This window comes from Alexandromys fortis, unplaced genomic scaffold (assembly GCF_014885135.2).
Source record: "Alexandromys fortis isolate MF-2015 unplaced genomic scaffold, M_Fortis_MF-2015_v1.1 scaffold_28, whole genome shotgun sequence".
NCBI classification, from domain to species: Eukaryota; Metazoa; Chordata; class Mammalia; order Rodentia; family Cricetidae; genus Alexandromys; species Alexandromys fortis.
This window is the reverse complement of record NW_026067901.1, coordinates 13,908,779-13,922,590: the sequence shown is the minus strand read 5'-3', so window position 1 is coordinate 13,922,590 and position 13,812 is coordinate 13,908,779. Positions and strand designations below refer to the sequence as shown.

Genomic DNA, 13,812 nt, shown 5'->3' with positions numbered 1-13,812 from the left:
CTTCCAGAATCCTACAGATTCTGAAGTGCATGGCACCTGTGTTCAACAGAGTCAACACATAGTTATTAAATGCCCTTCTAACAAGGCTGGGGATCCATGAACAGAATAAGTAAAATAGTGGACCTCTCAGATCTAACACTGTAGCGATGTCCCAAGAGGGACAGTAAAGACAGTCAGGCTCTGAAGATGTGGTTTGATTGGCAGAGCACTTGTTTAGAATGCTCCAAGTCCTGTGCTCAGTCCCCAGCACCATATAAAACCAGTTGTCGGGCTGTCCTCATTTTCTTTCTGTTGCTGTTATATAGCACTTAGTAAAAGCAACTTGGGGAGAATAGGGTTTACTGGAGCCCACAGCTTGTAGCCCATCAGCCAGAAAAGTCAAACTAGAGGCAGGAACTCAGCAGAGGCCGTGGAGGAGAGCTGCTCACTGGCTCACTCAGCCTCCTTTTTACACAGCCTAGAGCCACCTGCGCTGCAGTGGTACTGCTCATAGTGGACGGGGTCCTAATACATCAATTAGCACAGACATCCCATGGGCCAATCTGATGGAATCAATTTCTCAACTGAGATTCCCTCCTCCTGACCACATCTAGGTCTATATCAAGTTGTCAAAACTAAGTATTACAGTGGTGCACACCTATAATCTCCTCACTGGGAAGGTGGAGGCAAGAGGATAAGAAGTTCAAAGTCACTGAGCAGTGGTGGCACACACCTTTAATCCCAGCAGTCAGGAAGCAGAGACAGGTGAATTTGAGGTCAGCCTAGTCTACAAAGCAAGTTACAGGACAGGCTTCAAAGCTACAGAGAAATCCTGTCTCAAAAAAAAACCAAACAATCAAAAAATAAATAAAAGATTGAAGGTCATCCTTGGCTATACAGGTTTGCATGTTAGTTGATGACCAAATCTGCCCTGTGATTTTACAGAATTAGTAAGTCCCTAGAAGACTGAGGAGGGGAGGGGCTGGGAGCATGGGGTCTCCTCAGGCATGCAGAACATCCGCCCTTGCCACACATGCTGCACAGGCCCCGGGGTTTTTATTTTCCCCATAAATCCCCTTCTTAATAACAACGCAGCTTGCCCAGGCTTTGGCCTCAGGCCTTACTGTGCCACCTGAGGAGTGAGATAATCAACCCAAAACCACTGCCTGAGGTGCCCTTATTACTTCAGTACAAAGTCATTCATTCAGGAAACACTTAGCTGAAGGCAATGTGGGAGGGAGGGAGGAAGAGACAGAGAGAGAGAGACAGAGAGAGAGAGAGAGAGAGAGAGAGAGAGAGAGAGAGAGAGAGAGAGAACCATCCTATGAAAAGTAATTCCTCCTGAAACCACTGAGAGCCCAGCAGGGGATCACCCCTTTCATCCCTTCCCCCACACACACACACCCAGTGGGGGGAATGGCTGGATGACCTGTTCGGGCACTTCCAACTCTCCTTCCTACCAACCGCAGTTGCCACAGAGATGCTCCAAAGAACTGATTGGAATGGCTCTGGAAACGGACTGTATGTGATATTCACCCTAAACATTCATGATGTAAACACATTCCAAATGAGTATTCACTCAGCAAAAGCTACAGGCAAACCACAGCTGCGGTCTAGAGACAGAATGAAACACACCCTTCTTGCCTTCCTGTGTCTTTCCAACTAAGTCGGGGTAGAAGAACATGGTAACATGTTTAAGACAGTAACAGGGCTGGGAAGGTGGCACAGTTGGTGAAGCGGTTGCTATGCAAGCATAAAGACCTAAGTTCAAGCCCCAAGAACCCATGTAAATACTCTGGTCATAGTGGCGGGCTTTTACCCAGCCCAGCGCAGGGCAGGTTGAGGTTGAGATGGGAGGTTCTCTAGGGCTCTCTGGCCAGCCAATCTCATAGACTTAGCAAACTCTGTGTTCCATAAGGATCCCTGTCTCAAAAAAAATAAGGTGGAAAGAGACTGTCTTTGGCCTCTACATATGTATTCATATACATGAACCCATACACAAACACATATACACAAAAGTTCAGGAGCAAGGGACCCCTCCCTCTTTAACAACTCCAATGTAGACTGTAGGGACTAAGCGTCATGGGAGACTGAGTTATCAAAGAGAAGACAGTGGAACAGAGAGGCTGGGAGCAGGTGGGACGTGGACTGGGATGGCCAGCAGGTGCAGCTGAATAGAAAGAAGCCCTAACACTGCAACTTCAGTTGGCATTATCATTTCAAAACATCTGGTAGAGAGACTCCTGGACGTTCCAGACAATAGGAAACAAAGAGTGTTTGAAGTGATCAGCATGCCAGCTCCCCTGATCTGTTCCTTACACAAAATCCATGCATTCGGATGGCATACTGAGGCTGAGAACATAGCTCACTGGTACACCACTTGCTTAGTGTGTGTATGTATACACATACATGTACATATTCATATACATATTCATATACATGTAGATTCAATCCCCAGCACCACCAAAAATAAAAGAGGTCAAACAGTATTCTATAAACTTATACAAATTGCCATATCCATTAAGAATAAAAATATATATCATAGAGGTTTCAAGAAATCCATCACCCTCTTCTGGCCTCCATAGGCACTGCACACATATGGTGCATTTACATACATGCAAGCAAAATGTTCATACACAAAAAGCGTATTTTAAAAACCAAGTATATATAGAAACAGAATTCAGTGCTAGGGAGATGACTCAATTGGTAAATTACGCCCTTGCAAACATAAGAATCTGAGTTTGATCCTTAGAAGCCATGTTTTAAAAAAAAAAAAAAGTCATGCACAGGCTGGCAAGAAGGCTCAGAGGTTAAGAGCACTAGCCCAGAGGACCCAAGTTCAATTCCCGGCACCCACATGGTGGCTGACAACTATCTGCCACTCCAGTTCCAGGGCATCCAATGCCTTCTTCAGAACTCTGCCAGCACCAAGCACATATGTGGTGTACGTATATACATACCAGCAAAATACCCATATACATAAAATAAAATTTAAAACCAACAGACAAAAGTCAAATGTATGTATTGTCCCAGCACAGAGGGGACGGCGTCCCTGAGCCATCGAGCCAGCCTCACGTGTCACCTCTCGGAAACACACTCTCAGATGACATCAGGCTGGGTTGAACAAGCTTGCCCACTACTTCAGAAACCCCCGAAGTGGACTGATAAACATAGTCCATGGGGCCTTTTCAAAACTCCCCCACAAAGCCTCCCCCACAGGCTTTAAGTCAAAGTAATGCAATAAGCTGGCAAATCTTCTATGTATGTCGTGATTCTACCGGCTTCAAACTCAAGGCCTAGAACCTATTTCTCAGGCCGCTGAGTATCTAATCATCAAGGCTGTAGCAATCTCCTGGGTTAGATTCCATTACTTGCATCTTTCAAGAAGGGGAAATTAAACACTAGAGAAAAAAAGCCCCAATTTACTGGGTCACTAAGGCTGAGACCCAAACTAAACTTAATCCTCAGCCTCTTACACACTTATAGCAGTGTGCATTTGTGTGTTTATGTGCATATGTGAGGTGAGGGATCTGTGCAAACAATGGGACTTACATGGGTCTGATGGGGGGAATAAGGAACCACCACTATCAACTCACAAGAATGCCCCGAGTTTGCAGTCTATGACTGCAGTTACTAGAAAGAAGGCCTGGGAGGGGATCACTTGGCGTGTAAGGTGTCTGGTGCACAAGCATGGGGACCTGAGCTCACATCCCAGCACACAAAGTGAAAAACCAGATGTGGCAATGTGTGCCTGTAACCCCAGTGTTGACAGGCAGAAGCATGCACAGCCCTAAGACTTGCTGTCCAGCTACACCAGCCCTAACAGCAGGCTTTGGGTTCAGTGAGAACTGTCTCATAAGCAAGGTGGAGACGGGCAGAGAAAAACACCCAACCTCAACCTCTGGACTCCAGATGCTCACACACAGATGTATGCTCAATACATACATGCAGGCACTAGCACTCTTGAGGAACCCAGGGTTCTGGCACTGTCCTGGGGAGCCCAGCCTGGTGTCTACACTGCCTCCATCTTAAGACTTGCTGGCTGCAGCAAGCCCTGGTCTACAGTTCTCAACGTAGGAATTAGAAAGATGAGAGCTGATCTGCAAGCTGCTTCCAAATGATAGGGTGTCTTAAAAAACAATTTAGTCAGCCATCTGAATTCAATTTAGCAGAAACAACCATGGTTATAAACTGACCAATCTCCATGACGGCAGCCTCCTGTGTGAGCCCCAGCCTTCCCTCACTGGGGCCTCCCACATCCCCGCAGAGCCCCCTCCTTTATCCCGAACCCAGCCTAAGAAATGCTGCTGGGCTCTCAAACCTACCCCGCCACAGCACAAGACAGGCCTCATAAACCCAAAAACGAAACAAGCACAACCCCTAAGGATAATGTGTTTTAATGAGCTGGAAACGGCGATTATAAGAATATATAGTAACGACGCATTTAGAACAATGTAAAGATAGAGGCCCAGTGAGCATGCAGTCCAAACACCCTGATATAAATACCTGATCCCTCACATGGACAGCATGGGGAACAGGTGACAAAAATAGCTGTGCTGGGATGGGGGAGACTGGGCCCTTTGTTTCAGATGTTCTCTTATAAGTGGGTCATATGAGCTGGCTTCTGCCCACCTTGCGCTTCCCACCACCAGCTGCGTCCTGCCACTCCTAGCTGAAGCCTCCCTGCCATCCAAAGTCCCTTGGGCACCAGGACTGCCTCTGCACCCACCATAATGTGCAACTATACGTTTATGTGGGAAATTTTAACTTAGCTTAACAAGCTTCATGAAACCAAGCAGCCTCTCTTAACCCACAAACACCCCCAGGCACCCGACGCACACACATACCATACACTCTCCACACAGGCGCTCACCACACATACACTATACACACTACACATACACCACACACACAAAATACACCATATACTCTCACCACACATATACCACACACACTACACACTCACCACACAGCACATATACACTCCACACTATACATGCACTCCACACACCATATACTCTTACCACACACACTCCACACATAATGCATGCTCATCACACATATTTACCACACGTTCCACAAGTCATCCCTCCTACCATTCACACATGTTCACCATACACACATACCGCGTGTACCCACCGCAAAAATATCACACACACTTACAAATAGTCACCACATATATACCACAGTCTCACCACACAGATCACATGCTCACCATACACACGTGACATGCATCATATACACTCAATATATATACACAGCACATGCTACACACACCCTCACACTTACCATACTACATGCCTCTACTATACACATATTACACATACACACACCATCCATCCTTCCTTCGTCACCATCCATGACTCCTCACCCTTCTCCCATCTACTGAAAAGTATAAAGTATTTGTAAAGCTTTTACAGTACCACGAGTCTCATGAATTTCCATGTCTTCCCTAGGAGGCCACGAGATGAGGAACCATGACTATACCTAGCACATATCAATCCTCAAAAGAGGAATACACGAGCTAGGCATGGTGGCACACACTTTAATCTCAGCACTCAGGAGGATCTGTGTGTTCCAGGCTGTCTGTGTTATGTCCTCTCTCATGGTCATCATGCTCTACCCAGTGGATTTCTCAGTAACCACTTCTACGGCGCTGACAGACAGGACAACGGGAAGAAGCAGAACCACAGTTTGCCGCCACAGCTCTCAGCATTTCCCAAGTGTAAGAACTGGAAACAATTACACTCTTCCCCTGCTTTACCAGCAGACAAGGTGTGTTTGGCATATGCTATTTATAGCCAGCCAAGTCCCCCAAGTCCTCAGATGGAGCAGGCAAAGTTTGCAGAGCTTCCCTGCTGGCAGTTAGAGCAACCAAACATTTGCTGCTGCTGCCACCTATGGCAGTGAGAGGGAATTGCTGCAGGAATCTTGAATGGCCCAATTGTTCCCACAGGTGCCTGGGTTGTGGGGGGGGGGCAGCCCAGGTCACCAAGGGTCTCTAATAGTGGCAGTGGGATTGACATCAGTGTCAGAGCCCTCCAAGTCAGAACGCACAAGCCAGGGCTTTCTGAACAAGCAGGAATGCTCCTACTTGCCAGACAAATGGCTGCCACAAACCAGAAGGAGGTGGCACAAGAGTTTCACCAACTTTAAAGGCACCTTCCCCGCAGACCTTGCAGCAGGTAGAGTGGGGCTGGACACAGCAGTGCTTACCTGGCCTTGGTGCTGCACGACCTAGTGCTGTTGACTTTGGCAGCATTTAGCCTGACACCGCTGCGTTTCATTTTCTCCTAGATCAAATACTTGCGAATCTGAGAATCCTGGGAAAGCAGAGAGCAGCTGAGTTAGTACCCGTGGGCTGACCAGCTTCCTTGGTTCTCTGAGCCACAGGTAAAGTCACCGCCAGCGAGCACTGTTGGCACATTCCTCCTCCCAGGCTCCAGCCTCTCTCCTCTTCCTCTCTCTTCTATCTTCTACACAGCAGCCTCAACAATGATTTGAAAGCCCTACGGTGTCTTGTTCCTCCTGATCACCGTCATTCTTACAGGCCTTGGGCCTTGACACTCAGGAAGGCACCGCATCAGCCTGTGTCTTTCTGCAGCTGCCTCCCACTCCTGTTCCCACACCCCTACCACACTGGCCTCTGGTGGTCCCCGGGACACACACAGCCCTTTCCAGGCAGACACCTTTGTCCTCACATGTTAGCGCCTCTGCCTACCCAGCCACACCGCTCCCTCTCCACCTGCTGAACTCTCCTTGTCCTGGGGCTCAATGCTTCTCCATGTGCCTCAGAGTCACTTGGACTCTCTTAGAAACAGACTGCAGCACCCAGTTCTAGATTCTGACTGCATGAAGAGCGGGTGGGAACTAAGAATGTGTGATTGTCCGAGTTCCGTGGGGCTGTTACCACCTCCAGGGGCCCCCGGATATCACTCTAGAATGGCTGTCCTGGACTTCAACACGAATGATACTTCCCTAGAAAGTCTGTGTGGATTTCTCCACACAGGTCGGCCTCCCTTACAGTTACTCTGACCTCAGTCGTCCCGCTACGCCTTCGTCCATTTTATAATGATGTGTCTATTGGTGTGAGTCTTGCAGACTGGAGATTGCAGCCAAAGAGATGGAGAGATAGCTCAGTGATTAACGGCATTTATTCCTCTTATAAATGATTATAAATGAGTTTGGTTCTCAGTGCACACATCAGGCAGCTCACAAAAGCCTGTAACTCCAGAGGGTCCAATGCCTTTACCTGCCCCCCCACGTGTAAATAAATGATAAATCTTTTAAAATAGCACTGATTTACTAGCATAGCAATATGTCAATAGGGGGCCTTTTATTGCTATATTCCTTTAACAAAATACAAAACTATTGTATTGTTTTCCTCTAGGCCCATGTCCTATCTAGTCTTAAGCAGTGTCGGGAATGGATTCCATCTCAAGGAGTAGGTCTTAAATCCAATCAAAAAGCAGTTGATTACTCCCATAATATCTGTGCCACTATTGACCAGTATATCTTGCGTGCTGGTCAGTGTTGCACGCTTCTTCTTTGAAGAAGTTGAGGCTTCTTCTTTTCCAGTGTGCCAAGTTGACAGCCAAGAATGGCCATTGCACTCCTTATCCACCTGGTTAATTTCCTCTTTCAAGATAAAAGATACAGAGCTAGGCCTGGTGGTACAACCTTTAATCTCAGTACTTGGGTGGTGCAGGAGAACAATTCTGTATCTGTCAATTATGTTTTAAATAAATGCTGATTGGTTAGTAGCCAGGCAGGAAGTATAGGTGGGACAACCAGACAGGAGCAATAAGAGGCGGGGCAATAAGAACAGATTTATTCTGGGAAGAAGGAAGCTCTTCCCTCAGTCCTGCCCAGACCATGGGGGAGGGGGAGGAACAAGATGTGACCTGCCCTGCTGAAAAAGGTACCAAGCCATGTGGCTAACATATTAGATAAGAATAATGGATTGGTATAAGTTAAAAGAGTTAATAAGACGCCTGAGCTAATAGGCCAACCAGTTTATATCTATTGTAGACTCTCTGGAACTAAATGGCTGGGGAACCGGACAGACAGAAACCCCAACAAGCAGGCCCTCATGTTACACTTGGGAGGCAGAGGCTGGTAGATATCTGTGATTTTTAGGCCAGTGTGGTGTATATAGAAAGTTCCAGGCAAGTCAAAGCTATATAGTAATTCCCTGCCTAAAAAAAAGAGAAAAAAAAAAGAGGCAGGCAAGCTGGAGAGCTGTCTCAGTAGTAGCTAATAGCACTGGCTATTGTTGCAGAAACCTTACTTCAGTTCTAAGCATCCACACGGGGGTTTACAGCTGTCCTTAACTTCAGTTCATAGGATCTCGAGCTTCAGCTGTGGTAGAGATTAACAATGCCTAGAAAGCCAGCATCCTGCAAAACCCACAACGTGCAGACTTTCACGGCACAAACTTTTATGCCTTTGGTGTTTTGTTTTGTTAGATACAGGGTTTCACGTAGCCCAGGCTAACCTAGGACTCACTATGTACCAGAGTACAACCTTGAATTCCTAATCCACCTGCCTCTACCTCGCTGCCTGCTGGATCCGCACCCAACTCCAGCTATGCTTCGTGCCCACAGGCAGAACCACCATGTGGCAGCTAGTTCCCACATCTATTTGTTCATTTGCCAGAGAAGGACTGATGTCCAGTTTTTAGCAGATGCTATTTATAACAGAATCCTAACAAAAGTACCATCCATCTGCCTTGGCACCCAGAGAATGCATAGCTCAACACAAGAGTGGAAACTACGCGCAGCCAACAGCAGTGGCATAAAGAGCAAACTGTTGGTGCTGGCATCGCACAGGGTAGGCAGAGAGCACTTGACTAAACTGGAGAAAGACCAAGAGCCACACAAAAGATGTGAGCAGCTACATCCACATACTTGAGAGGATGCTGTCTATTGGACCATCAAGTGAGGGTCCTGTTCTACCTGGGGACACAGGCATTAAAACGCCACAGCCGCCGCTGCCACCCATGACCCTCCACACACTTCCATACACGCCTCAGCCACCAATCTTCTTTACTTTTGGACAGAGGGGAAAACAAAGGTTGTGGGCCAGACTGCCGAAACCGTCTATGGTGCCAGTTTGCAAGTGGATTCTTCTCCTGTCCCAGTCTCCTCGTCTGCAGAGTGGAAACAGCTGCTCTCCTTCAAGTGCCTTCTCAACCTGGATCCTCAGGGCGAGGACCACATGTGACCTCTTACAAGCTCTGCAGACTCTCATCCAAGTGCAAAAGAATGGGTGGGATGAACTGAGCCTAGAGCTTCCTGGAGCAAGTGACGGAGTGTGGACAAGGAGCCTGCGAGATGGCTCAGCAGGTAAAGGCGATTGCTGCGAAGCCTGATGATCTGAGTTCAGTCCCCAGGACCCACAGGTAAGAACAGAGAACCAACCCCCACAGGCTGTCCTCTGACCTCCGTGTGCATGCCACGGCACCCACGCCCTCCAAAAAAATAAATAAAAATCTAAAAGGAAAATTTGCTAAGGCCAGTGCTCTCATAGCTGGAGAAGGACCACCATTCATCTCTGGGTGAGTGCTCACCAGTGAGTAAGAAGATAACTCAGAAAACAGGGCAACGGCACCATCTCAGGTTATTAAACGATAATCAAGCAATCCAACCAAACTCAAGAAAAACCACTGCAGGAGTGGTTTCAGCATAGGCACTGGAGGAATATGATGTCAAGGCGGAGACCATCACTGTGCCATCTTCAAAGTCCAGACAAGGGTTAGCACTGGGCAGGTGCTGACCAGATCATTGATAAGTAAATGAGTACCCAGGGGAGGGTGTCAACCCAGGGGACAGGATAATCCCACTCACGAGGTCCCAGAAGAGAAATTTTCAGTATGTGTTACTAGAGACTGTTATGACTCAGGGTTCTTTAATTCCAAATATTCAGTTCAAACTCCAGGACCTTCGCTCCTGAAAGTGAGGACACTGAGCCTATGTGCTTATCATTTAGTGGCTCGAATTCTAATTGGTCTTAATAATAAAAACCTGAGTCAGATAAAATGCTGAAAGATCAGCTAATCAGAGCAGCCAGCCACTAGTTCTTACCTCTACAGAATCCTCAGACCGAAAGGGTGATCCTGTCTCTACGGATCCTCATACTGAATGCAATGCTCTCCTGTCTCCTCCGCCTAACATTCCTCTCTCCTCTCAGCCATAGCATTCCCGTCTCTACCTCCCTCCGCACCTAGTGCCGGGATTAAAGGTGTGTACCACCACTGCCTGGCTCTGTTTCTCTTTTAGACTGACTCAATCTCCTGCAGCCCAGGAGGCCTTGAACTCACAGAGATCCGTCTGCCTCTGCCTCCTGAGTGCTGGGATTAAAGGTGTGCGCCACCACCGCCTGGCCTCTGTGGCGAACTAGTGGCTTAACTCTGCACTCTGATCTTTAGGCAAGCTTTATTTGTTAGATCATGAACAAATATCCCCACATAGAAGCCCTTCTCAGCCTTGCCCAGTGAAACCCAGGACCTGCACGTGGAAGGAGAGAATTGAGTCCTGTAAGTTGTCCTCTGACTACTATATGGGCTCTAGTGCATATTCTGTGTGTGTGTGTGTGTGTGTGTGTGTGTGTGTGTGTGTGCGTGTGTGTGTATGTCTTTCTCTCCCCACACACACTCGCCACCAACAGCAACAACTGAATCTAATAAAACTTTCAAATCCATGCGAGGCCCGCCAATGTGCCTGATATACCAAGTGCTCAGTGTACCCACCCATGGGATCAGTGACCAAATTACAAACTGGAGCAGAAGACAAGACAACAATGGCGTCTGAAACCAAATAAGCAAAACAACAGCAAGGAGTCAAAGGCCCGGACAGAGCAAAGTGGCGCTGAAGCCGTGAGCACTGGAGGTGCCCCGTGACTCAGGTCTAGCCATGGGGTTTGCCGAGCATCCATTTCTCCCATGTTCTTCCTGATGCTGAGAGCATCCTGAAGGATACTGTACCGAAGGTGAATTAATAATTACAAGAACCCTGCATGTGCCATTCTATGAGCCCAAAGGAGTTGTTTTTATATAAATGTACTTTACAAAACAATATGGGAAGAAGCTTAAAGAAAAAAGTGATTGTTAGCATCTTCTCTCCTGGTTTTATCATCTACTGCCTGTCATTTATGTGTCAGTACTAGCGGAAGAAGGAGTCACTGGGAAGCCAACCTGTGACTCTAAGCATCTACGTCAGTGGTCTCAACCTTCCGAATGCTGCGACCCTTTAACACAGTTCCTCAAACTGGGCAGTGGTGGTGCACACCTTTAATCCCAACACTTGGTTCCAGGATGGCCAGGGCTACAAAGACTGACCCTGTCTTGTGGAAAAACAAAAACAAAAAATAACCAAACCAAACAAACCAATTCTCAAGGGGTGGTGACTACACCATAAAATTATTTCATTGCTCCTTCATAACTGTAATTTTGCTACTATTGCAAATTATAATGTAAATATCTGATGTGCAGTATCTGATATGTGACCCCTGTGAAATGGTTAACTCCCAGGGGGTCACGCCCCACAGGATGAGAACCACTGATCTATTGGGGGTGCTGAAAAGCTGTACAGGTCACATCATGGATGCCCAAATTTTGTATAAGGAAAAGAAGTGGGTGCAAATAAAACTGACATGCAACATATAAGCTATAAGGTAACCTTTGTGGGGTTCTTAATTTTTGAGACAGGGTTTCAATGTAGCCCAGGCTAGCCTCAAACCTGAGATCTTCCTGCCTGCCCTAGCCTCGCAAATGCTGGGGTGGCAAGTGTGCACCACCACATCCAGCTTCAGTTAAGCATTTCTTCCAAGAGAATCCCTACCTCGAACCAAGCCCTGAAATGAACGTAGAGGAGAAAGGCAATACGTAGATAACGCAAATGAACCCTTTTCCTGGGTCATAAGACTGGGTCAAAGACAAACACATGTCCACCTAAAACCCAAGGAGCCATGGAGGATTCGTTTTAGCATCCCTGGAGCTTAGCCAAAGAATGTTTATTGGGTTGAAGGCAATGGCTTAAATAAAAAGATGAAGTGTCATATGTATAGACAGGATTCATTTACTGCATTGCTCTAAGTCCACTCCTTCAAGGACACAGATACAGTTTAAGAAATGTGGCCTGGGTCTGAAAAAGCCTGGGTTAAAACCGGTCTCGCTGAACATAGCGGAAGAATGAGGACTACTGAGACCCCAAGAACAATGGCAATGGGTTTTTGATCCTACTGCACCTATTGGTTTTGTGGGAGCCTAGGCAGTTTGGATGCTCACCTTACTAGACCTGGATGGAGGTGGGTGGTCCTTGGACTTCCCACAGGGGGGGGAGGCGGGGTGGCGGGGGGGGGGGGGGGGGGGGGTGGACTTGATTGGGGGAGGGGGAGGGAAAGGGGAGGCGGCAGTAGGGAAGAGACAGAAATCTTAAATTAATTAATAAAGAAATAAATAAATTAAAAAAAAAGAAACGTGGGTGCTTTGTCCAGGAGTGACTTAAGAGGCCTTCTGAAGAAGCAGACTTGTGGAATGTAAATATTTTCAGGAGGAGGCAGCTAAGTCTCTGTGAGTTCAAGGCCAGTCTAGTCTACGCGGAGGGCTTGAGGCTACCCAAGACTACACAGTGAGACCTCCTAAAAATAGATAAAAACAAAAATAGTTTTTCAGGAGGAAAGGAAAGGGAGTGGAGGGGTGAGCTAGAAGGCAGTCTTCAGCCTGAAACCTCAGTATATTTCACGAAGTGCTTTCACGTGGAATTTGGGCAGCGAGGGGGCGAGTAACTAATGTCAGTTAAGGCTGTGTACCAGTAGAGAGCGTTTGTCTGGAGGCAGAATGAGGCGGCTCTGCCTTTGCTGACAGGTCTCTCAAGTTCTCCTCCAGACGGAGTGCAGAGAGTGGTGTTCGGGACCTACGTGGGGCGCGAATGAGCAGGATGACAAACACCACAAGCAGTGGGAAGTAGGCAAAGTTACCTCCCGCGGGTGCCCGCCCGGTCCCCCGCGCCCCTCGCTTCGCTCCGCGCAGCCCCGCACTCCCCTGGCCCTCAGAAGCCGCGCCGCCTTACCCGGCTGGTTGACCTCCACCTCGCTGCGCCCACACCCGTGCGCGGACCTGGTCGCAGGGATTCCAGGGGCGGGCGCGAGCCGCGTCTCTAGGACGCTGTTGCCCTAGCAACCAGAGCGCCTGATAAGTGGACGGCGAGTCCCCGCCCCTAGCAAGAAGCAGAGTTGCGATTGGCCGAGGGTGGGGCGGAGCCTGATGAAGCTGGGGCCCTGACAGAACTTCCGCCGGAAGCGCTGTCATTGGGCGGGACACTGGAGCCAGCGACCGTTGTGGTGTTTTTGTTACTTTATTTTCACGTTTGAGGTCGAGTCCCACGGACCTGCTCCGCCTGAGAAGCAGGCTTTTTGTAAACACTTGTTTGTTTTTAAATTATTATAGCAAAGTATTCCTGTGTTCTCCTTTTCCTTATATAATTGCTATATTCATCAAATTATATATAAGTGTATATATATATATATATATGTGTGTGTGTGTGTGTGTACAAATATGCCATACTAAAATTCATTATCATTTTGAGAATTTTTATCTGTTACAATTAAAAATAGCAAAATAAAATGCTTGTTTCATTTTGCCTTCAAAAGAGTAGTTTTATGTGTTTGACTATGTGTCTGCATGTATATATGTGCACTTTGTGCATGCAGTGCCCGCAGAAGCCAGAGGAGGGTGTCAGATCATCCACAGCGGGAGTTACAGACAGTTGTGAGCTGCTGTGTGCATCCTGGGAACCAAGCTTGGAACCCCTAAGTGCTCTTCATCACTGAACC

The 13,812-nt window shown here is 47.6% G+C and overlaps 1 protein-coding gene across 2 annotated transcripts in view; it reads right to left on the bottom strand.

Moving 5' to 3' along the window:
* Positions 1–13,161, bottom strand: part of Efcab6 (EF-hand calcium binding domain 6) — a 187,472-nt gene extending 174,311 nt beyond the window's left edge. For both annotated transcript variants that reach the window (XM_050130560.1, XM_050130566.1), the window contains exons 1-2: positions 13,050–13,161; positions 6,196–6,302 (exon numbers count right to left, since the gene is read on the bottom strand). In XM_050130560.1, the coding sequence (XP_049986517.1) occupies positions 6,196–6,266 (71 nt within the window). In that variant the 5' untranslated portion in view covers positions 6,267–6,302; positions 13,050–13,161. The remainder of the gene's footprint in view (positions 1–6,195; positions 6,303–13,049) is intronic.
* Positions 13,162–13,812: the final 651 nt, after the last annotated feature.